Here is a 22,264-nt window from a genome sequence, read left to right on the forward strand (position 1 = left end):
CATGTTTTATTATTTTTTTTTTTTTAATATGTTTTATTAAATTTTTTATTTGTGTATATAATTAAAAATTTGTATAAACTAGTTCCAATAATTTCGTTGGTGATATGTTTAATCAACTCACTACAACTAGGGACGGAATGTAGACTTAAAATAGTATGACATAATTATAAAAAAAAACATTGGAATGGACGGAAAGTATAAAATTATACAATTTTGTATGTAAACTTACAACTAATAAGACACATTTTTTGTTACAAAGAGATTCTCAGATATTTCGAATTTGTATAAAAATATTGTTTGGTAAAAAATTGTTACTATGAATGGTACTTTTAGAAAAACAACCTAATTAAAATCATAGGTTATACATAAAAACGCAATAATTTGATGACAATAAAACCCAATGTTAAAGATAATACAACTTCGATATTTACTACCGTTTCGAGACGACTTGCACCAGCCTTATAAAAGTCCCAATCGAAAATAATATTGGAGGCATCAGATTGACGCCAAGGATTTTCACCATCATCAAAATACATAGGACAATCATCGCGTTCACGTTCGTATTCTATGGCATCAATGGCGACAGCTGCGCCCTCGCTATGGTTCCAAGAAGTAACATCTTGATTAAGTTTACAAAAAGCACCAACAGCTAAATGACATAGGTGTGGAAATTAAAATACTATATATGTATGTATAAGAATTTTCCTAAGTTTTATTACCTTGTGACATTAAAACTCTGTTTAAATCGGCTCTTTGATAGACCCAACATCTATATTTAGACAAAGGATCCAAATCGTCATAGGTTATCAAGTATGATTTCAAATTTTCCTTCCAGAAACCAATACATTTCATACGATAATCGGGATCACCTTAATTTTAAATATTTATATACATTTCTAGTTTAGTTTCTTTTATTTCTAGGAGAATTTTCTACTTACTGTAAATATCTACTGGTCGACCCAAGTGATCTACAGATAAACAATAGTTTTCATCGACTGCCATTTCCTTTTGATCTGTATCACACACTGACAGATCGGATATGTTTTGTTTGCAGCGTATATCGGGACGTGGACTCAAAGTAACACCACCCAAAATTCTAAAATGAAATATTGAAATGCAGAATTTATCAAAAGTTTTTCTCAATACAAAACTTAGCGTACATTTCAAAATAATGTATATAAAGAATCATAAATCTTCTCGAAATACATACATAATATTATCGAAATTTGTATATAAGTAGCAAAACACTCACCTCGTTTTAAACGGATGTTCACCACGTTGTGTGAAATTAAATTTGCCCGCAACTGGACATCTGACCGGTACAGGATTTTTTGCCAGAAATAAATCATATTTCCAAGCTTCATCATTTTTGAATTGTACCCACGAGCACACAGTACTGAAGTCGTCTTTAATAACCGCCAAACCTTTTCGATAACGAATAACATTATGATGGCGGGGCATAAAATCAAAACAAACGTAATCCTTTTGACAACCGTCGACAGTGAGACGAGCCATCATAATACGATTGCCACGACGTTCTCGGCAAACATAAATCGTACGTCTATAACGAGCCTTATCCGGATAATAGGTTTCATTGATATGTGTCTCACTAATAATGACATCGGCATCAATATTGGCTGTATTAACCCATTCACCAGAGAAATTCTGCGGTAAAGTACAACCAGGTTCCACATACTCCGCTTTGACAGGTGTAAGTTTTAGACGTTCAGGAGAATTTTCAGGAGTTTTTAGAGTATTACACTCGGCAGTAATGGATACACCCACATACAAGTCATCATCTCGATTTTTTAGGAAACAACGATATTTTTCATCTTTACGCGATTCCTTTGTATTGGCCACAGCAAAGTAATGATTTTTACCCACAAACCAATCACCCAAACAACTGTATTCAACTAAACCACTAAAGGTGCCATCCATACCCTCACACTGTTGATAGGTGATATTAAACTTTTGATTTTGTATCAAGAACTGTGTACCGGCTGTTTGACAGGACTGTATTCTGGCATCGGGCTTGTCGCAGACACCTGTAAAACGGAATCGATTTTGATAGGTAAAATGCCAGACACCTTCCAGCGAACTGCGACAATTGATGGGTACAAAGTTTTCATTAAACAACGTAATCAATTGTTGGTCATCCTTTATGCCACGACAAACATTTTGTACCGAAGGCTTAGAACCATCGGGTATGGTAACACAGGGACCTGAAAATATCAAAATTGTTTACATGTTTGATCTATAACTTGTTGCGAACACATACTTTCAAATTTCTCAAAAACATTTAAGGTCCTTATGAAGGTTTTCACACAATGATAGCAACCCTTGCCGCGTTCTTCAAATACAAACGAGTACTCATCACCGTGATGTTTTTCCATTGTTATGCAGTAGCCTCGTTTACTCATTTGTCTGGCATCTATTACCGTCTGTGTGGGTAAACCAGATTCCCAAGAAAACCATGATCCCTGCAGAATCTTAGGTATAGTACAATATTGTTCCTCCAATTGATTGTATTGACAATGGGCTATATAATATTTAAAGAGGAAATTTGAGAATCAATCAATTAAACTCCCAAATGAATCAACAAGCTATCTTCTTGGCTTGAGCCAGGGGTGTGGCTTAAGATATCAGTCATTCTTGTTTTCAATACGCTAATATTTACCTGTCACAAAAATACCCATAAGGGTAAGTAATTCGTATAATTTCATTATAATTTAATACTAGTATTATATTAACACCTTAACATAACTTTCTTTAATATTTTTAATTTTCTTTAATATAAAAAATGTTATTAAAAAGAACACTCGCACGAAATTAACAAAACACTAGAAGAACAATGTAAAAAAACTATGCGTACTCGAGTTGCCAACTGTTGGAATGGAAAGAGTTTGTTTGTTAATTTTGAGCTGCCAGATTAAAACAAAAGAAATTACTCTAGAAATGAATTCCAAAATAACAAAATCTGGTAAAAACATATTTCAAAACATTTAAATTTATGAATAAATAAAAAATTAATACAAGTTTTAAATTCGTTTCAGAAAAGGGCATTTTATCGAAATTCTAAATTTAATGACTGTTTATGGGAACCTAAGTAACTTACTAATGAAAAAAATAGTAAATTATTAAAATTTCTTTGTTATTTTTTGTTATTGAAATAAATAGAATAAAAATCAAAAATAATTGTTATTTTCAATTTTTTATAATAAAAATCTATAAAAAAAAATGTTTATTAATGAAATCGGTAAAAATATGTGTGGAAAATATTTTGGTGTAATCAATAATTATTTTCGGTTTGTGATATTTTAATATTACATATTTTTAAAAATATTTTATTTGATGTATTTTATATATATAGTTATAAAAAATCACAACAGTGTTCTTACATACGAAAAACAAATACAAATAAAAATAAATGTTTAAAAAGACAAAACGACAAATATTAAATCGTTGTTAAAAATGAAAATAAATTCTTATATAAGACATTAAAATCATAAAGAGTATTCGGTTCGAAAGACGCGACCTCAAATCTGTTAAATATTTTACTATGCAGTGGCGTCTCTACGTCTTTCAATAATTTTTTAAATATTATAAAATAAACGTTATATGTGATAAGTAAAAAACTAATAATTTAAAGCAAAAAATTATTTAAATATTTTTCAGTTAGTACGAATATGAAAGCAAAAATAAAATTCGATAATTAGAAACAAAAATACGACTGCAATAAAAAACTCTACTTCTCAGTATACGCCATTTATATTGTTGTGAGAGGAAGGAGTATTATTATCCTGTTCCTCCAAAAGTCTTCTTGTTGAGGATGTTGTAGAGGAGGCACCAGAACTGCGACTTCCACTAACTTTTTCCGCTTCAATGCGCCCGGATAAAAAGGTGGCCAAACGTTCCTACATTAAATTGAAAATGTAAATTTTAAAAAGAGTTTTACAGAGTTTTAAACTGAAATAATAACTGGACGGAAATTTTGTTTAAATAATTTATAAAAATAATACAAATTTTAAAATATTGTTGTATTTCTCATACATAAGTAAAATATAAAATTTTTGTATTATATACTGAATCATGGGACCAAAAACATTTTTCAAACTGTGTGATGTTTATACATTCCTTTTTTTTTAATAAGGTTATTAATACTAATATTTACCAAATAGGCATTAGAAAGATTTTGTAAGTTGCCATAAAAGGTGACCATGCGTTTTATTAATGTCTCGGCTTCTTCTTTCGATAAATTTTTAACTTTATCCAATTTTGTTATGTTAATCAAACGATTATTGAAATATATCATGTGGTGTACAACTTCTGTTGTAGTATGGGATACAGTTCTAAAAAATGTTAGGAAAATTGTATAAATGTTGTTATTAAATAGAGAAAAAACTTACTTGGGTATATTGGCTGCAACATTAGCACCAAAATTAACTACATGTACCAGACGTCTGGCCGATTCCCGTGTTAAGAGAACAATTAATTGTTCCAGTGTTACAGGTCTGGCTTGATTCTCTGGTTCGTCAAGACTTAAATAAGCCCAAAGTTCTTTGGCTTTTTGTAGAGCCAATTTTGGATCGGTAGCAATCTAGAATTTGTCAAAAAAAAAGGTATCGAAATATTTATGGGGATTTAATTTTCAATATGTAATTGTAGAATGTAAACAAATTTACCAATTCAGCAGCATATAAGCATACATGTATTGCTTCTTTACTTTGTTTTTTAAGTGCTCTAGCTTCCGCTATAGTTCTTTGGGTTAAACGACGTTTGAGCTTACGCGAAAAACGTTGGCCGTGATGAATTGCCTTGATGGCGCCTTTTTCATCCGGTGCATCTACATTGTTATCTTCATCATTTGGTGCTGAAATATAAAAACAATTATTAACACATATTTACATTAGGGTGGCTCCGTTTGTATGGAGAAAGATGAGGTACTGATGTTTCCATCGAAAATTTAAGATATCATTTCTCAAAATTTTTTCATTTCTGAATTTTCGGCGAAAACATTATTAGGGGCCACCCTAATTTACATATAAAAATTACGTAAATATTTTTTTTATAAAATTTATTATCTTGTGCAATTTAAATACTGAAAGGCATTAATATGTAAATATTAGAGCCCTGCATGAGTAACTCTATTTGCTACACACAATGAGTGACTCATTGCTTTGCACTCAACTCATTGTTTGTTTAGAATAGTATTTACAAAGTTTTGTTATACTCAAACGTTGTGAGTACTATCAAGTGAATGTGCAACTACATTCAAATCGAGCGAGTAAACAATTTGTTTATGTTAAAACAATACAAAATAGATTGTTTGAATCGAATGAATCGATTCAAACTTTTTCTTGAATAAATGGTGAAAATTTTGAATGCTGTTAAAACTAGTTCCTGTGGCCCGAATTCGCTGAAATTTGGTAGTCTTGAGTACAATTGATGACAAGATAATATTATGTTCGAATATTCGAAATTAAGTTCGAAAATTCGAAGTTATGTTCGAAAAATTTTTTATGCTTTTAAATTATTCTTTGAGTCCAAAAAACTAAAAAAAAATTTTCGAAAATTCGAACTCATGTTCGAAAAAAATTTAAAGCTGATAAAACCAGTTCCCGTGGACCAAATTGGCTGAAATTTGGCAGTGTTAAGTACAGTTGATGACGCTACTATATTATCTTCGACTATTCGAAATTAAGTTCGAAAATTCGAAGTAATATTCAAAAATCTGTTAATTTGTCGAACTAATGTATTGTTTCTAGATAAAGTGTGAGTAGTTTGAGTACAAATTTTACTTGTATTTTGTTTTTGTTACAATAATAAAATACAAGTAAAATTTGTACTCAAACTACTCGCTCGTTATCTAGAAACAGCACATTAAAAATTGTTTTGCTTTCACTCGATTCACTCACTGTATACTACTTGAATTGAATCACATAAACACTCTCATTACTTGTTTCGTTTGAATTGAGTATTGACTAACATTCCTTATTTTCAAATATACTATTCATTTCATTCATAAAACAATGAGTGAGTCAAACACAGTGTTTGAAAAAAATCAAATGTTTTAATTTATTATTTAAGTCACTCATGCAGGGCTCTAGTAAATATTAATAAAGGGTCTTTAATTAAGTTTTTTGTTTTGAGAAATAATTTTCAATTAAATACTTTTTTTAATAAAACTTCATTACTTATTAAAGTGCATTCTTAAATATATTATCTTTGCTTAATTTTCAACACAATTAACTTTAATATGTCAAATTATCTTCAAAATTTGAAATCTCTTTTTAAACTTTGTTCTTTGTATAGAATCTATACATGGGAATTTTTCATTAAGCATTCAAATTTCATTACCATTTATAGAAAAAATTGTAATGAAAAATATTTTAAGTACCATTTAATGAAAATTATATTTTTTTCATTATAACTTTTTTTTGATAATGGTAATGAATTTGATAATGAATTTTCAAAAACGAATTTAATTAGTATTTATAATTGTCGAAATATATATTAAGAAAATTTTTCGAAGATTCGAGTTTTGAAAGCTTTTAAAACCAGTTCCCGTAGCCCAAATTGGCTGAAATTTTGCAGTCATAAGTACATCTGCTGACAATACAATAATATGTTCGAATATTCGAAATTAAGTTCGAAAATTCGAAGTTATTTTCGAAATTTTTTTATGTTTTTAAATTAATCTCTGTGTAATAAAACCTAAAAAAAAAAATTTCGAAAATTCGAACTCGTGTTCGAAAAATTTTTAAAGCTGTTAAAACTAGTTCTTCTAGTCCGAATGTGCTGAAATTTGGCATACATGATTTCACCTAATGACAATACATTATAATGTTCGGATATTCGAAATTAATTTCGAAATTCGAACTAATGTTCGAAAAGTTTTAAAATCCATTGAATAATGGTTATGAAAATTTATTTTTAAATAATTACTAATGAAATCGTTTCATTAAAAACCATTACCATTAGACAAAATAATGCTAATGAAAAAAAATAATTATAATTTTTTTCAATTTAATGCTAATGAAATCGTCAATTAATTAGTCGATATAATTAACTACTCCCATGTATGGTATAGATTAAATAAAATTAAAATTTACTTTATTGAAACAAAACAGGAAACAATATATCAAAATACCTGTCACCAATTTAGTTCAAAAGGTTAGATAAATATTCATTAATAATACACAAATATGTTCCATATGTATTTATTATTAAAAAAAATTTTGTAATGGCAGTGTCTACAATTTTTTAAGGAAATATTAACTTTCTAAAGAGGATAACATTTCTGACCACTTTACACTCTTATGAGATTTATACCGCCATATAATAAAAAATATCGAGGTTTATTTACATGCTCCTCATGACCGAATATCATTACATTTGAGTTTTTGAACTTAGTACTAAAAAATATGCGCCACTCTAAAGAATTTCACATAGTTTTATTTGATTTGGAAAATTTTTATTATTTTCGATGTGATAACATCAAACGAGTATTTTTAAGTAAAAAAATTATTTAAATTAAAATGAGAAAAATCTGGTTTCATTTTGCAAACGACTTGATTTATTTAAAAGTTTTTTTTTAAGAAATAGTAAATTGTCATATAATATTCAAAGACGTTTTGCTCGAAATGTTGTTTTTGAGTTATAGCAATCTTTCAGTAAATGTATGTCCAATATATCACATTGGATTATTATATTATAAAATGTGGTAGGGTAATGAGTAATTAAACTTAACTCAACATTTCATATATAAAATTGAATTTGAATATTATACCTTATCAATGCAAGTAAGTTTTTTTTTTTTTTCATTCTTAATTTTTTGCTGTACCAAACCGACGAATGAGGTGAAAATCAATAATCGACTTTGTCTTAATATTTATTTATAAATATTTTTAATGAAAGATTAAAAGAGACATTATTTATTGTTTTCTTTTCTGTCGATGTTTTTTTTTTCCCAAAAAAAAAAATTTAACAGGAAATGATAACCTTCGACTACTTAAATGACTGTTTTTGTTTTCATATTGTGTTCAATCCAAAAAAACAAAACAGATAAACAAAACTGTACAATGAAATATTTCTAAAACAATTTCAATTAACTTACCATCAGTTTGATCGCCATCAACCTCAATGGGCACTAAATATTTATCGACAAATTTATCACCAGCCGTTAGAGCTCCCTCCAAACGTTCGGCCGCATAGGTGGTTATTGGACTTTCAAGCACCGCATTACCAATCTGTTTCACGGAATCGGCCCGTTTGAGTACCGGTTTAACCAAATGATCTGTCATGTATTCCTTAGTATTCCAATACATCTTTAAACCCATAATAATAGTCTAATAATCATAATATGCAATTAGCCTAAAAACTAAATTGTCTCAACTTACCAGTTCGGGTGGTAAATACACCAAGGGGGCACGTTGCTCCAAAATATCCAAACTCTTACACATCACCGAGTCCAGACGTTTTAGGGGTGCTTCGAATAGTTTCACCGCTGGCTGTACCGATTCATAAGCGGATAAAATAGTATATTCAGCAGTCTCAAAATACCAGTTAAACAGCCGATTACTATTCTTGACTTTGGCATATAGATTTTCCACCTGTTTTAAACTTGTCTCGATTAATGGTATACTGCCAATGCGATCGATTGTCTCCAGATGTAATTTCGTGCTTGGCGTATTGGCTTTATATGTGTTTTCAATAGAAATTTTAAATTTTTTAATATTTATTTCGTAATTATTTAAAACATTTTTTTACTAACCCATTTTAAATAATTTTATATTTTGTCGATTTTATTGAAAAATGTATTAGGAATTTTATATATTTTTTTAAACACCTTTTAAATTAATCCGCTGTAACGCGGTCCGTTTCGTAAACGTTCTCGTTCAAGCTGTATATAAAAACTAAATCTCATTGACTTTGAAACGTACTTTTTTAAAATCATTTATTTTCGATTCGTGCAAAGTTTCTCTACGACTTCGGTTTAATCATTAAAGAGCTTCAAGTTTTAGCTTTATGCAACAATATATTCATTATAAATGATAATAGATGGGGAGAATACTTTGTGTTTAAAAATTTTAATTTCATAAAATAAATCACTATCTGAAATTTGGAAGATAATGTTATTGTGCTCACTCAGTATAATGTTGCATTAATAACACGGTGTGACAAAATTACAAAAAGTGAATATACTCTCTCCACCTGATCTAGTGTCGTTTGTAAGTCTAGCTGAGTAGTTTACAACAGCATATGTATTTAGAATTTTTAATATACCCGAGAAGGTAAACATTTTTAGTCTGACAATAGTTAAAAATCTTTCGATTTTCGAAGTTTATTAACAATTCTATATATGCTAGAGAGATCTACTCAACTAGATCTATAAACCGTATATGGTCACATGTTGAGTAGTCTTTTGCTGTCACACAGTGTTATGAGCAATGCTTCCATACTTAACTTCATATCAGTAAAAATAATCGAATAAGTTAAAACAATTGATTCGGGTCATTTAGTTGTAATTTTATGAATTCATTTAAATATTATCACATATTGGATATCCCCAAAAATGCAGATTTTAAAATTCTAACATAATGAATTTTAAATTTCAAAATTGTTAAAAAAAATCTCCAATTTCAAGAGCATAATATTAAAAAGTAGTCATTACTTGGTTTATGACCAGGTATTTCTTAAAGACTTTATATCCAGTCGAATCCTAATTCGAAATGTTCGCAATATTTTCTTATAAGAGTTGTCGTATTAACATCCTTAATAGCCGATTAAATACTGCATTGTTTTGGTACATGAAATGTATAAGAAATCTCCACTATTCCTTATTCTAGAACCAGCAGTGTAGATCTCTAATGGATATTTTAGACAAATGATCTTAAAGCAAAAATGAGGGTTAAACACATTACCAGGTAAGTACATTATAAAATTTAGTCAAATTATATTTATTTCATAAATTAAGTATTGTATCAAATTATATGATTAACACAGTATATAATATATACTTCATTATAAACAATAAAAAATAGAAAGCTTGACCCTTGAGAGTCTCCTAGAGATAAGGCACATGCCGGCTATAGCTAAGATTCGAAATGACAAGATAGCTGTGTGTGCAGTTTTTATTAAGATTGAAACAACAAAATTTATAAAAATAGTAAAAGTTTAAATAAAACTGAATATTTAAATCCTATTTAAAACTATAATATAAGCTTATACACATATAATATATCAAAGTTCAGTTTTTTTTTTATTGTTTTGATTTTCAAAATAAAAATTCATTGAATATCAGTACTATTTTGTCAGCATTAGGTGTGGAATGAATCAGTGTTTTTAGGAGTACATACATATTTCCATTGAGAAATAAAAAAATATTTTAAATCTATATAACATAAAAACTGGCCACCTATAATATTTTTTATGCAGAGACCGTTACATTCGAACCATTAATAAGCCTTATCTATTTTCTTGAAATTTGTACTTTGATTGCTTGTGAAAAAAACACGTAATTTTCCTATGATCATTTCGAAAATTGATTTCCAAAGAGATTGAAATGAGTGACAGTTAATAACTTAAATAGAAGATTGCAAGTCCAGATATGTACATAAGTATATGCTTATTTTTTTAAATTCCTTATTGCATTTCCAAATATTTTTTAAGATAATTTTTTTCATATTTTGCGATCGTTGCTAAGTACGTGATCATTTTGTTATAATATTGTAACACCATTCTTTTAATTATTCTTTTTTTTCCAATTTTTAATCTGCTATAGACATATTTTATTATTAATATTTGTTTTAATTAAAAAGGAGATGAATATTAAAAAAGAATTAATAGTTCAATATGTAAACGTTATCAAAAAAAAAAAAAAGATGGTGGAACAAATTTCTGTCTGATCACAGTCTAGAATTTCTGATGCAAGATTATTTTGTTAATGTAGAGTACTTGGTAGAAGTCAATAACATAATTTGTGTTTAAGTAGCTAAACAATTTATGTTTGAACATATAACATATAACATATGGAAAATCATGGTTTAAAGTTTTGATATTATATTCTAAGGTCAGTAGATATGTGTTCTGATGGCCATTAAACAATTCTTAAACCTATAACTAATAAAGAAAGCTTCTAGACTGTTTTCTAACCATAGTTTTGTCAAAAAAAAAAAAAAAAAATAACATCTAAACAAGATCTTTAATGTCGGTCAACTCCAAACGTGATGCCTAAAGAATCTAAGACAAAAATTTTATCATTTATAAGAGTTTAAGTGATTTCGCGAAGATTAATTTTGACATCTAAAACAAAGGCCGACGAAATTTAAAAATATGTAAGTCGAAACTCCATTACATAAAGTTTTCGAGATATTATTCTAAAATAAAAAAAACTCCAGGGTTTCTCTTTATTCAAGACGAATGAAAATCTTATAAACGGTTAATCCGATTTTAATTCCATATGCGTAAAGAGGAAGTGTTGTCGTGTTTAAGTTTTGACATCTCGGGCATGTAGAGTACTAGAGTAAAAAAGAACATATTTCATTCTAAGGTACCATTTCTCATATTTTTTGTCCTGACGTCAATATTTTGGTGAGAATATATAGGACCTTTTTTAAGTTTTTATAATTTTTTTAATATTTCTTATAAGAAATGTCATCAAAATGTACTTTTAATGATAATCGACGTTTTGATTGAAAATGTTCCGCATCAAAATACATGTTGTCACAAATTTTTAGGACTCTATGTCAAAAACATAGGCGGCACATTTACACTCAAAAATGTTTATTGATGTTGGGATATAATACATATAGGCAATTTCATATCAAGTGACCCAAATTAAAAAAATCGATTTTGACGAAATTTGCACCAATGTTAGTATTATTGGATAGTAGGCCAGACACAAATTTTCAGCGCTATCGGTCTATAACTGCCGGGCTTAGAGGGGGTCAAAGTTGGACATTTTGGTCATACAGGGTTTTATTCAAATGCGTGCAACTTTTCACCTATTGGTCCCAGCAAAAATTGTCCAAAGGAGTTTTATTTATTCAATGTTTCCAAAATTTAGACAGTTTACTTTAAGGTCATTATAGTCCCATAATGGGATGCGAGTGGGACATCTATCAAAAAAAATATTTTTTAACTTAAGAACACGATTTTTTCAATATTTGGCACTTTCAAAATAGACGTTTTTGTATAATTTTTTGCTCTAAAGAAAGCTTAGACCATTTTCTTTACGAGCTTTATAGTTATAGTGGGATGCAATCGGCTTATGTAAAAAAAATAATATTTTAACTCAAAAACATTGCTTCTTGAGTTCAAATATGTTTTTTATAGATATCCCACTCGCATCCTACTAAGTATCCACAAAGCTCTTAAAGGAAATGGTCTTAGCTTTCATTTGAGCAAAAAAGCTGCAAAAACGTCCATTTTGAAAAAATAGGGGAAAATTAAGTCTAAGCTTTCGTTTTAGCAAAAAAATGGGGGTTTCTAAAAAAAAATTAAATTATTAAAAAAAATTAAATTAAAAAATGGAAACATTGAAGAAATAGCTATCTGAACTCCTTTGGACAATTTTTGCTGGTACCAATAGTTACACGCATTTGAATAAAACCATCTTATGACCAAAATATCCAACCAAAATATTCAACTTGTTTTTATTTTGTTTTATTGTGTTGAAAAGTGTTGTTATGCCCTTTGACATTTCAGGAGACGATATATAACTCTCATTGATTGAAGAATATTGAAGAAATATTTAATTTTAACCGAAATACACACAACGGTTATTCTTCAGGACACTCTAATGTACTACATATACATATTATAAATAATAGTAATTGACATTATAAGTTTTTTACCTTATTTTAGCAATTTTCATAAGGCCTTTTTGTAATTATTTCTATGCGTTTATTATATTGATTGATTGCATTGCATGTACTAAGTTTCTTTAAAAAAATATTGTCTATAAAATTTCAGCTCCTCAATACTATCGTAAATATCATCTAAACTTCGATGGGCAAATTTCTTTTTGGGTGCTGCATCTAATAATTTAGGATTCCATCGTCGTGCTAATTCTTTAATGGTAGAAACATCAATAATACGATAATGCATATAGTCATCTACTAAGGGCATCTCTTGACGTAAAAATAACCTAAAAAATAAAATAAATTTATTCGATTATTAAATTATCCATTTAAAAATTAAACGAAAAATATATTTACTTACCTATCCATATAAACCGAATTACCCGCTAAAGGACATTTGCCTTTAGGTATATGCTGTTTTAAAAAGTCAACTATCAATTGTTCACCTTTTTCATTTGTTATTGGCGATTTCAGGCATTTCTCTACCAACCCCGATTCATTGTGGTGCTTAATGCACCAATCATTCATTTCACGAAAAACATTTTTCGGATGATTGATGGCAAAGCAGGGTCCTTCGGCTAGAACATTTAAGTTTTTATCCGTTATAAGACATGATACTTCTAATATCTTGTCTTTAATTACATCAAGACCAGTCATTTCCAAATCCATCCATACAATGTCGGTGCAAAAGTCTTGATTTGAGGTCATTTTTTGTGTTTCCCGGGAAGTGTTTGTTAATTTTCTTGTGGCCAATGTATTGGGCAGGAGTTGGAGTAATATTTTGTTGGCAGTTAATAATTTGTTTAATACAGAAATCATTTATTTTCCTTTTTTTCTAGTACTCTTTTTAATTTAGTATCACGTTAAACACAATATTAAAAAACTAATGCTCATTAACTAAAATAAACATATCATGTGTGTTGTCATTAGGGTTACCAGTGTTGGTTTAGAGACACAATACTTAAAACTATTTTGACAACCATGAAAACTAATAAATAGTACATATCAGTCGTAATTCAGGTCTGAGTTGGGGAACAACTCTCGCGTTATCGCCATTATTTTTTAAGGACACATTCGCTCCAATTGAGTGTATTACTCCTTATAACTGTTTCCAATTTATGCGTTGTTTGCATTAATTGCGTGCTTTCGTTTTACTTACCTCATTCGAGGTTATGATACTTATGATTAATTAATTGTTCGGGGCTCCAACTTCTTGTATAAAGGTATAGGTCGATTGGAGGGCTCTCGTGGGATAACCTGGCATCTTGAGTGTTTTAATTACACCGCCAAAAATTACAGAGTTAAAAAAATACATAGTACATATTTAAATTGAAGTGAACAAGTGATCACTTTCCGTCAATAAACATTTGTTTTTAGTAGTGTAATTTTTTGTCTAAAAATATATTAAAATTTGGCAACTCTATTGTTTTAAATACCCATTTATACAACTGTGTGTCTTAGCTTCCTGACGTTTAACAAAAAATTTTCTGCATTTTGGTTAAAAAAATACAAAATAATAGCAAATTTTGCTAAATTTTAGCAAAATTTTAAGAAAAAACATAAATAAACTTATAAAAAGAATTTACAAGACATTCTTGTGTTTTATACTAAAGCAACAACTGAAAATTGGTGTATCTTCGCCATACCCACAAACCTCCACAAAAAAAATTGTATACAAAAAATACTTTTAATAAACTATTTTCCCATTATTTTGCCACAGACAAACTGAAACCGTAACTGAAAAAATGAGTTCGGAACAACCCAGTACATCGAAAGAATCCTTTGATGTTTTCTACACAGAAGTAAGTAAAATATTACTGGATGTAGTCAAACAACTCAGCTCTTTTTCAATGTCGTTGTTTATGTAAAGAGCCCCAAATCCATATGTAAACAAACAGATGAAAAATAAAAAAAGAGACACAACCTTTGCATTGTGTGACCATTATTAGGTTTAGATTTGAATTTGTTGTTAAATTAAAAGATATTTTGCCATATTCACAGGTTAAAGAAATTGAAAAACGTGATTCCGTACTAACATCTACTCAACAAATTGATCGTTTACTTCGTCCAGGTTCAACGTACTTTAATCTCAACCCCTTCGAGGTGTTACAAATTGAACCGGAAGCCACAGTTGAACAAATCAAGAAACGTTATCGTCAATTGTCAATACTAGTGCATCCGGATAAGAATCAAGATGATAAGGACCGCGCTCAAAAAGCGTTTGATATTATAAATCGTGCCTGGAAGACACTGGAAAACGATTTGGGACGCAAGAAATGCTTAGACGTTTATGAGGAAGCCAAAGAGAGAACAGATCATATGGTAAGCTCTTTTGAACTTCGAAAAATATATTAACCGCTTTTATATAAAACCAATACTTTCTAAATTATTCTGTTTATCATTTCTTGCAGATTGCTGAAAAACGCAAAAAGATTAAAAAAGAAAATCGTTGTTTTGAGACCATACCCGAGGATGATCCTGTCAAATATAAACATGCCATTTACGTTATGGTAATGAAATTATTTGCTGACATGGAACGAAGACGACAACAGCTGGATCAACGTGATCAAGAGGAGCGTAAACGTAAAAGAGAGGCCGAAATCGAAGAGGAGGAAAAACGTAAAGCCGACAAAGAATGGCAAAAGAATTTCGAAGAATCCCGCCAAAGTCGCGTTAACAGTTGGCATGATTTTCAATCGGGTAAATCGGCCAAGAAGGCTAAAAAACAAAAACGCATGCATGGCATGATGATGCCACCGAAATTTAAACCGGAAACACGATAAATATTGTTTGGTGGTATTAAATTTTAAAATTATTAAATCTTAAGTCCACCTATATAATTTTTTTCAACTACTTTACGTTGTTTCAAAATCATCAACGTGTTCTTTTTACAAACATTACATATTTCTTTTCATATATATTTTTTTGTAATCTTTAGATTTATAATAATAGTTTTAAACAAAAGAAACGTAACAACTAAAATATTCACAATTCTATAAAAAATCTTTAAATTGATATATATATATATGCATGTTGATGCAAAAAAATTACAATTAAAATTTTAGAATACTGGCATTTACATTTTATGCTAACATTCTAAATATTGAATCTGTGAATCTAACAAATGATGTTTCTTTTAAATGTAGTACGAGTACATAAGTTAAATATAATTTATGTTCGTAATAAAATAATTAATTTTGATATTTTTAATTATACATTAAAAAAAAGAACAAAATACAAAAAAGAAAATAGTTTTAAAGCGAAAATGTGGTGTTATTAATTTGTTCAAGTTCTTAAATCTGTACTTTAACGATTCTACTGCCATAACACATATGTACAAAGATCTTTCTATCGGTCAAAAAATCTATAACTTTTTTTAAAAAATGTCCCTTTTTTTTTAATTTTACTTGTGAAAACAAACTTTTTGTTTTATATAAAATTATTATTACAATTTATTGCTTTCAGCAATTTGGGTAGAAATTTCTTATTACAATTTTTAATTATATTTATGCAAAAAATAAACTTACCCACCATTTGCAAACAACGATTTTTAAAATGTTGTATACAAACTGGCCGTAAATACAATGTCACGTTTAATGGCATTCGAGGCCTCTTCCATTTTAGATTGTAAATCGGGATTGCCAATGCGTATAGCGGCAGTTTTGACATCGCGTAATGTCTCATCCAACTGTTGAATGCAACGAACAATAATACCCTCTTGGACTTCAGTAAGATTCATTATTTCAGCAAATGGCTAAAAGTAAGAGAAATTATTTAAATCATATGAAGGGCTAGTTTTTGTTATGATTGTTAAACTTAATTTAGCAAACAATTCATTTCAACTTAAAGTAAATTTATTTGGATTTTATTTTATTTAAATAAACGATTTTCGATTGACGATTTTAAAATGAAATGTTTAAAGAACTGCTTAAACATAGCTTAACTAATCATCTTTAGAAAAGCTAAAAGTAACACACCAGAGAGTTTTTAATAATTAACTAAAAAAAAATTACCTTATTGCGAGCCCATTCATAAACAACCTCAAGTAAACCAAAGTTTAAACGATCTTCCGATTCGGCCACAGCATGACGTCTCAACTCTTCAGCCAATATATTATCATTGATTTCTTCAAATTCTTTAACACACTAAAATCACAAATATACAATATAAACGTTTAAAAAGTGTATAAGTGAATTAAAAAAAATCAACCTTTTTCAGTTTTTCAGGTATGACGGGTTCGCCCTGTATTTTAGCTTGAAACACTAAACCAGACAATAAGGCAGCTATTTCGGCTGGCTCCAGATCATTAAACATATTACAAAGTATTAACTCTGTGATCAGCAATTCATTTTGTCCCATTTCACAGGCAACTTTACCCTTGAGAGTAACTAAATAAATATTTTTGAAGAACTAAGTAAAACAAACTGTATTATTTAACAAACTTACCTTCATCCAATTCATCAATGTACTTTAAAGCTCTCAAAACTTCCAATTTGTTACAATAGTCGGGGTATAAAGAAAGATTTTTTGTTGAATTTTTAAATTTCAATTCTTCAATACGTTGTTCGAGTATTTTACGCTCGTAGACATTGGCAAATTCTTCTTCGAAGCCGGCAATGTTTGTATGCGGCAAGATCTCTTGCAGTTGGCGCCATACATGTTCCAAATAACGTATTTGAGCCATTTCCGTATCGGCATTCACATTGATTTCCTTCGACATATTGATAAATTTCAAAGTATCAGGATTTTGTATGTAGTTTTCATTTATTTGATGTAATTCCGAAACTACTTTAACCACAGTACTAGCGGGTGGTGAATCTTTAAAGCGTTCAATTTGTCTTTGTTCCCAATTGCGAATAACTATATCTGCTTCAATTTTCATAGAAGATTTGGTAATTTCTACAAAATCGGGTGCTTTTAAATCAAGTATTATGTGACCGCCAATACCTTCTGGGTGAAAGAATTTATGCTGAGGCGTAAGAGCTACCATTTTATAGTACATCTCACCGCGCTGAAATTCGTTCTATTGAAAGGGTATTACAATTTTTGGCTATTCTGTGCTTCTTAAATTCTATATTGTTATTACCTTGTTATCCGTTTTAAATTGATGATCCAATACTAAAACGCGATAAACAGCATCCTTGCCAGCTACAGATTTAATGGACAAAACCACGCCTACTTTATTATAGTGGTTTCCCTTAGTCACAACTACAATGCGGCCTACTTTAAGTTCTTTCACAATTTTCGGTTGAGCTATTAAAAATTTCTAAAAAATCGAAATTAAAATCTTAAATTATCATTTAATTAATTTAAAGATGTGATCAATATAGTTATTAAATGTATTTGACAGCCTACCATAAGTCTTTGTTTCTCCGTTATATACTCCCAGGCCAAATCATAAAACTTTGATAAAGGCTGTAAATGCTCACCCAGTTCGGGCATTTGTGAGAACTTATTTTGGGCCACTTCCAATTGTTTTTGTTGAGCTGGCAACTGCAACTTTTGATTGAACTCCTTAAATGAATATTTCATTATATCCTCTACCTTAATGCTTTCAATACGTAGACAGGTCAATATCACAGCGTAACGCAAGATAAATTGTGATTCTAATTTTTCAGGTTTACCCAAAATCATAGAACGTAAATCCTGTACAGGGGGTACGTTCGTTTTGCACAATAAAATAACACAACCATTCTTATCGTGACCTCTGCGTCCAGCACGGCCAGCCATTTGTATATATTCGCCCGGTTTAAGATTACGAACTTCTAAGCCATCAAATTTACGATGAGAATCAAATATGACAGTACGTGCTGGCATATTGACGCCCATAGCGAATGTTTCAGTGGCAAAGAGTAGCTTCACCAGACCAGACTGAAAGAGCATTTCAACAATTTCTTTTAGTATAGGTAAAATGCCACTGTGATGTACACCAATGCCGCGACCAAGAGAGTCTTTCATGGTTAAAACCTGTGGTAAGACGCGATCCGGTGGTTTCAGCTTCGACAAACACTGTTGGAAGAACATTTCTACAGAACCTCTCTCGCGTGCTGTATTTAAATCAATAGATTGTAGGGCCTAGTATGAAAATAACAAATATGTATGTAATAATAAAAAACATTGTTTGATAAAAGCTCTTTCTTACCAAAGCATTTCTATCACATCGATTTCTCGACAATGTAAATGCCACTACCGGCATTTTATCATTGCGTTTCAGGAAATCTATTAAACCAATCCATGTATTCTGATCCTGTTTCGGCGTGGTTGATTGATTTTTAGCTCCCGTACCACCGCCCATTCTTTTCGTTTTACTTTGCATGGCCTCTCTCCTCTCGACCGCCTTATCATAGCCATCCTGTAAGAAACGACCATGTTCGTCGACCAGCAGAAAAATATCATCTTTACTCTTGCCACCAGATCCGGTATACAGATAATGCATTAAAGGAACCGGACGCTTCAGAGTACTTATCACATACACTTTACGTTTTTTAGTGCTGCCTACCCAATCAGCCAGCTCCATAGTGTTTGGCACAGTGGCCGATAACATTATGATATTAACATGGTCGGGTAATAGAATAATAACTTCTTCCCAAACATGACCACGATCTGGATCATTTATATAGTGTACCTCATCAAAGATGACATATTCTAAATCACGTGTAATATCACTACCACAATAAAGCAGAGATCTCAGGATTTCTGTGGTCATGATCAAACAGGTGGCAGTGGGATCAATTTGTAAATCGCCTGTAATGAGACCAACATCTTTAAAAGTCTTTTTGAAGTCACGATATTTTTGATTAGATAAAGCCTTAATGGGTGAAGTGTAGATGGTGCGTGTCAAATCTCTTTGTGATAAAGCAATGGCATATTCTGCTACCACTGTTTTGCCAGCCGAAGTATGGGCCGCCACGAATACGTATTGTCTTTCCTCTAGTTTTAATATGGCTTGTTTTTGGAAAGTATCCAACTCAAAGGGATAGCTCATGGCGGGACAGGGTATTTTCTCCTTAAAATCAGTAATCGGCTGTGATATATCCAACATTTCGGCCCATTCTGTACGTAAATTTGTTTCTTTGGTGTTGGAAATTTCCAACACAGGTTTCAGTTCTGAAGCCATTATATGCTCATCTACATCTTTAAATTCTTCCGATGGCTGGTTATTTAAACTGTTTGCTTCCGAATTCTTTTCCGCATCTTCATTTTGGGTCATTTTCAGCCATTCCTGGACATCTAAATCGTCTTCTAGATTTCTAAGCAAATTAACATTTTCCTCTGTTTTGATGGGGATGTAAAGCTCTTCCTTGTACTTGGGATTATGTTTAAAATCATAACCAGTCTTAAAACCCGGAGGAGTAGTTAGTAACTCTCCTTCAATTTCGAAACCTTGTGTTTCTAAACGTTTGATTTCCTTGGCCGGCTCATCCAAACCGCCTGGCCAGAAGGGATAATTCATGGCCGATCCTCTAGTTACTTCATCTAACAAACCCGGTTCACGTTTCATTGATGTCGAATTATTGGCATTTGCTCCCACATCTTCTAAATCCACTTCAACAAATGCGCTAATTTGACCGGTAATCAAATCTCGTTTGGGTACCAATTTTGTGCTCGCCGGTCCTCGCGGCAAATTCAACAAACGCATTTCATTGAATTTTCTAGGTATTATATCCGGCAGGGGATCGTGTATTGATAACTCTGGTGAGAGTATATAGTTTTGTAATTTTTTAATATTTTCATCATCAATAGTGGCCATTTTTCCAAAATTCCATCAACAATTGTTTTTGCTTTCCTTTTCCTCACTGTGTTTATTGCAATTTCAGCATATTTATTCACAACAATTTGTAAGGGCGTTGCCAAATTGTAACGAATTTTTTGCAGCTTTGGCGATTTTTGTGCATTGATGATATCGAATACTTGTTTTCAAATAATTTATGTTTTTAACTTTTTATGAACTCAATAAAGTAACCAAATAGATAATATACAAAACAAAAACTATTTACTGTATTCTGATTTTTAACAGGTTTTATTAATATTTAATGCACCACCAAACCCACTAAAATTAGCCTCAGAAACTCTATTAAAAATCATTTACGTGTTATGTGGCAACTTTATATTAAACATTTTGACAGTTCTCTTTTAACTTCTCATTCGTTTCATTTTACTGCCCATTTCAACACATTCTGTGGCTGAATATTTTTAAAGTGATTTTTTCCTAAAAATCATAACTTTTTAAAGGAAAATTCCAATAAACAATAAAAAACAGACATGGCTCTTAATATGTTGCTACGTAATGCTACCAAATTCAACAGTAAGTAGAAGGGTGCACGTAAAATCTTTAGAGAATTTGAAAATTTTAATTATGTAAATTATATAACTTGAGATGGGATATTACTGAAAAAACCCTAAACTATTTATTAAAAATGTTAAACAAAAATGCCTTTTAAAGGTGCTGCTGGTTTGATGAAATCCGCACGTTTGACCCCCTTGAAGACCTATGCTACAGTAGTAGCTGCTCAACGCAATGCCTTGGTTAAACCTTTGAGTTTGGTCAAAAATGCTGCCGTAAGTACTGGATTAGTAATACATATTATTTTATTTGTTATATTATAGAGATTTTCTACGTTTTTAGCCTGTCAGCCGTAACATTGCATTGAGTGCTCCACGTCTGTCAGCTGAGGGTGGTAATCACACTGCTTTGTGGACCATTGAACGTGGTGTTTCCGTAGCCCTTTTGGCAGTTATTCCCGCAGCCTTTTTATTACCTTCCCAGTCCATGGATGCTTTGTTGGCTGTATCCTTGGTTTTGCACACCCACTGGTAAACTACTGTTTGTGTTCATTTTTTGTCTATAATTATTCTTAAACATTTCTTTATTTTTTAGGGGTATTGAAGCCATGGTTACCGATTATGTCCGCCCCGCTGTGGTAGGCAATGTTTTACCTAAAGTTGCTCATGGTTCTTTGTTATTGATTTCTATGGCCACTTTGGGTGGTCTTTTCTACATGATCTACAATGACATTGGTATTGCCAAATCGGTTAAGAAATTGTGGGCCGTTAAAGGTGTTTAAGCACATTTAGATTCCTCCTCCAGATGCCATCTATTGTGGAAATTTCCTTTGTTATATATTTTTAGTTAAAATAACTAGAATTTTTGGCTTCTTTTGCAGCTAAATATAACGGTGAAAGTACTAATTAAAATGTTTGATTTTAAGTTAAAAAACGGTAGAATTCAATATGATATTCAATTTGAGAAAAAATGTTTAAAAATAAATTAATAAAACGAATGAATTTAAAATTATTTTAGGGCTTTTTGCAAATCTCTGTTATTAGAACATTCAGAAGATAAAATATTGAGATGCTCATTTTTACTGTTACGAAACTTTTAAATAGAGCCTTAATAAAAA

General features: G+C 30.5%; 6 protein-coding genes across 8 annotated transcripts; 2 read left to right on the top strand and 4 right to left on the bottom strand.

Moving 5' to 3' along the window:
* Window positions 1-12: 12 nt before the first annotated feature.
* Window positions 13-2,890, bottom strand: LOC119602675. The gene is made up of 6 exons (XM_037954306.1): window positions 2,678-2,890; window positions 2,279-2,539; window positions 1,253-2,222; window positions 939-1,096; window positions 720-869; window positions 13-649 (listed from the first exon to the last, which is right to left on the bottom strand). Exons 1-6 carry the CDS (start codon window positions 2,721-2,723, stop codon window positions 360-362), a joined length of 1,875 nt encoding a protein of 624 aa, XP_037810234.1. The 5' UTR covers window positions 2,724-2,890; the 3' UTR covers window positions 13-359.
* Window positions 2,891-3,315: 425 nt separating this feature from the next.
* Window positions 3,316-9,046, bottom strand: LOC119602671 (lipid storage droplets surface-binding protein 1). Of its 3 annotated transcripts, none has more exons than XM_037954303.1 (7): window positions 8,774-9,046; window positions 8,400-8,695; window positions 8,117-8,309; window positions 4,683-4,870; window positions 4,407-4,597; window positions 4,172-4,349; window positions 3,316-3,914 (listed from the first exon to the last, which is right to left on the bottom strand). In XM_037954303.1, the coding sequence occupies exons 1-7, from the start codon at window positions 8,775-8,777 to the stop codon at window positions 3,753-3,755; spliced, it is 1,212 nt and encodes a 403-aa protein (XP_037810231.1). In that variant the 5' UTR covers window positions 8,778-9,046; the 3' UTR covers window positions 3,316-3,752. The 3 variants fall into 3 exon arrangements, with proteins under 3 accessions (XP_037810231.1, XP_037810230.1, XP_037810229.1); XM_037954302.1 differs by having other exon boundaries at window positions 8,117-8,327; XM_037954301.1 differs by having other exon boundaries at window positions 8,117-8,348.
* Window positions 9,047-12,883: 3,837 nt separating this feature from the next.
* LOC119602674 (probable oligoribonuclease) lies at window positions 12,884-13,784 on the bottom strand. Its single transcript, XM_037954305.1, has 2 exons — window positions 13,225-13,784; window positions 12,884-13,150 (listed from the first exon to the last, which is right to left on the bottom strand). The coding sequence occupies exons 1-2, from the start codon at window positions 13,680-13,682 to the stop codon at window positions 12,937-12,939; spliced, it is 672 nt and encodes a 223-aa protein (XP_037810233.1). The 5' UTR covers window positions 13,683-13,784; the 3' UTR covers window positions 12,884-12,936.
* A 424-nt stretch (window positions 13,785-14,208) lies between these two features.
* LOC119602673 (dnaJ homolog subfamily C member 8) lies at window positions 14,209-16,054 on the top strand. The gene is made up of 3 exons (XM_037954304.1): window positions 14,209-14,665; window positions 14,865-15,185; window positions 15,275-16,054. The coding sequence occupies exons 1-3, from the start codon at window positions 14,609-14,611 to the stop codon at window positions 15,644-15,646; spliced, it is 750 nt and encodes a 249-aa protein (XP_037810232.1). The 5' UTR covers window positions 14,209-14,608; the 3' UTR covers window positions 15,647-16,054.
* A 199-nt stretch (window positions 16,055-16,253) lies between these two features.
* On the bottom strand, window positions 16,254-20,685 carry LOC119602670 (helicase SKI2W). Its single transcript, XM_037954300.1, has 7 exons — window positions 19,006-20,685; window positions 18,219-18,938; window positions 17,950-18,129; window positions 17,310-17,886; window positions 17,073-17,251; window positions 16,877-17,008; window positions 16,254-16,617 (listed from the first exon to the last, which is right to left on the bottom strand). Exons 1-7 carry the CDS (start codon window positions 20,611-20,613, stop codon window positions 16,414-16,416), a joined length of 3,600 nt encoding a protein of 1,199 aa, XP_037810228.1. The 5' UTR covers window positions 20,614-20,685; the 3' UTR covers window positions 16,254-16,413.
* A 305-nt stretch (window positions 20,686-20,990) lies between these two features.
* On the top strand, window positions 20,991-22,155 carry LOC119602663 (succinate dehydrogenase [ubiquinone] cytochrome b small subunit, mitochondrial-like). Its single transcript, XM_037954291.1, has 4 exons — window positions 20,991-21,168; window positions 21,307-21,422; window positions 21,490-21,677; window positions 21,742-22,155. The coding sequence occupies exons 1-4, from the start codon at window positions 21,126-21,128 to the stop codon at window positions 21,926-21,928; spliced, it is 534 nt and encodes a 177-aa protein (XP_037810219.1). The 5' UTR covers window positions 20,991-21,125; the 3' UTR covers window positions 21,929-22,155.
* Window positions 22,156-22,264: the final 109 nt, after the last annotated feature.

The sequence above is a fragment of the Lucilia sericata genome, unplaced genomic scaffold (assembly GCF_015586225.1).
Source record: "Lucilia sericata isolate MDLA Ls3-8-SP2 unplaced genomic scaffold, ASM1558622v1 Contig000248F_arrow, whole genome shotgun sequence".
Taxonomy (NCBI): Eukaryota; Metazoa; Arthropoda; class Insecta; order Diptera; family Calliphoridae; genus Lucilia; species Lucilia sericata.

What these genes read in the sequence shown, in the direction of transcription:
- LOC119602675 (XM_037954306.1), bottom strand. Translation starts at nt 2,723, where the DNA reads ATGAAATTATACGAATTACTTACCCTTATGGGTATTTTTGTGACAG. An exon ending in GAACATCCGTTTAAAACGAG is followed by an intron (nt 1,097 to 1,252) that starts GTGAGTGTTTTG and finishes ATTTCATTTTAG; the next exon opens with AATTTTGGGTGGTGTTACTT. An exon ending in TCGACCAGTAGATATTTACA is followed by an intron (nt 870 to 938) that starts GTAAGTAGAAAA and finishes TTTAAAATTAAG; the next exon opens with GTGATCCCGATTATCGTATG.
- LOC119602671 (XM_037954301.1), bottom strand. An exon ending in TGATGGCGATCAAACTGATG is followed by an intron (nt 4,871 to 8,116) that starts GTAAGTTAATTG and finishes TTTATATTTCAG; the next exon opens with CACCAAATGATGAAGATAAC. An exon ending in GCTTATATGCTGCTGAATTG is followed by an intron (nt 4,598 to 4,682) that starts GTAAATTTGTTT and finishes GACAAATTCTAG; the next exon opens with ATTGCTACCGATCCAAAATT.
- LOC119602674 (XM_037954305.1), bottom strand. Translation starts at nt 13,682, where the DNA reads ATGATTTCTGTATTAAACAAATTATTAACTGCCAACAAAATATTACTC. An exon ending in AATTCGGTTTATATGGATAG is followed by an intron (nt 13,151 to 13,224) that starts GTAAGTAAATAT and finishes TTTATTTTTTAG; the next exon opens with GTTATTTTTACGTCAAGAGA.
- LOC119602673 (XM_037954304.1), top strand. Translation starts at nt 14,609, where the DNA reads ATGAGTTCGGAACAACCCAGTACATCGAAAGAATCCTTTGATGTTTTC. An exon ending in TTGATGTTTTCTACACAGAA is followed by an intron (nt 14,666 to 14,864) that starts GTAAGTAAAATA and finishes CCATATTCACAG; the next exon opens with GTTAAAGAAATTGAAAAACG. An exon ending in AAGAGAGAACAGATCATATG is followed by an intron (nt 15,186 to 15,274) that starts GTAAGCTCTTTT and finishes CATTTCTTGCAG; the next exon opens with ATTGCTGAAAAACGCAAAAA.
- LOC119602670 (XM_037954300.1), bottom strand. Translation starts at nt 20,613, where the DNA reads ATGGCCACTATTGATGATGAAAATATTAAAAAATTACAAAACTATATA. An exon ending in CATTGATGAATTGGATGAAG is followed by an intron (nt 17,252 to 17,309) that starts GTAAGTTTGTTA and finishes ATATTTATTTAG; the next exon opens with TTACTCTCAAGGGTAAAGTT. An exon ending in TACCTGAAAAACTGAAAAAG is followed by an intron (nt 17,009 to 17,072) that starts GTTGATTTTTTT and finishes TTGTGATTTTAG; the next exon opens with TGTGTTAAAGAATTTGAAGA.
- LOC119602663 (XM_037954291.1), top strand. Translation starts at nt 21,126, where the DNA reads ATGGCTCTTAATATGTTGCTACGTAATGCTACCAAATTCAACA. An exon ending in GTTTGGTCAAAAATGCTGCC is followed by an intron (nt 21,423 to 21,489) that starts GTAAGTACTGGA and finishes CTACGTTTTTAG; the next exon opens with CCTGTCAGCCGTAACATTGC. An exon ending in TTGGTTTTGCACACCCACTG is followed by an intron (nt 21,678 to 21,741) that starts GTAAACTACTGT and finishes TTTATTTTTTAG; the next exon opens with GGGTATTGAAGCCATGGTTA.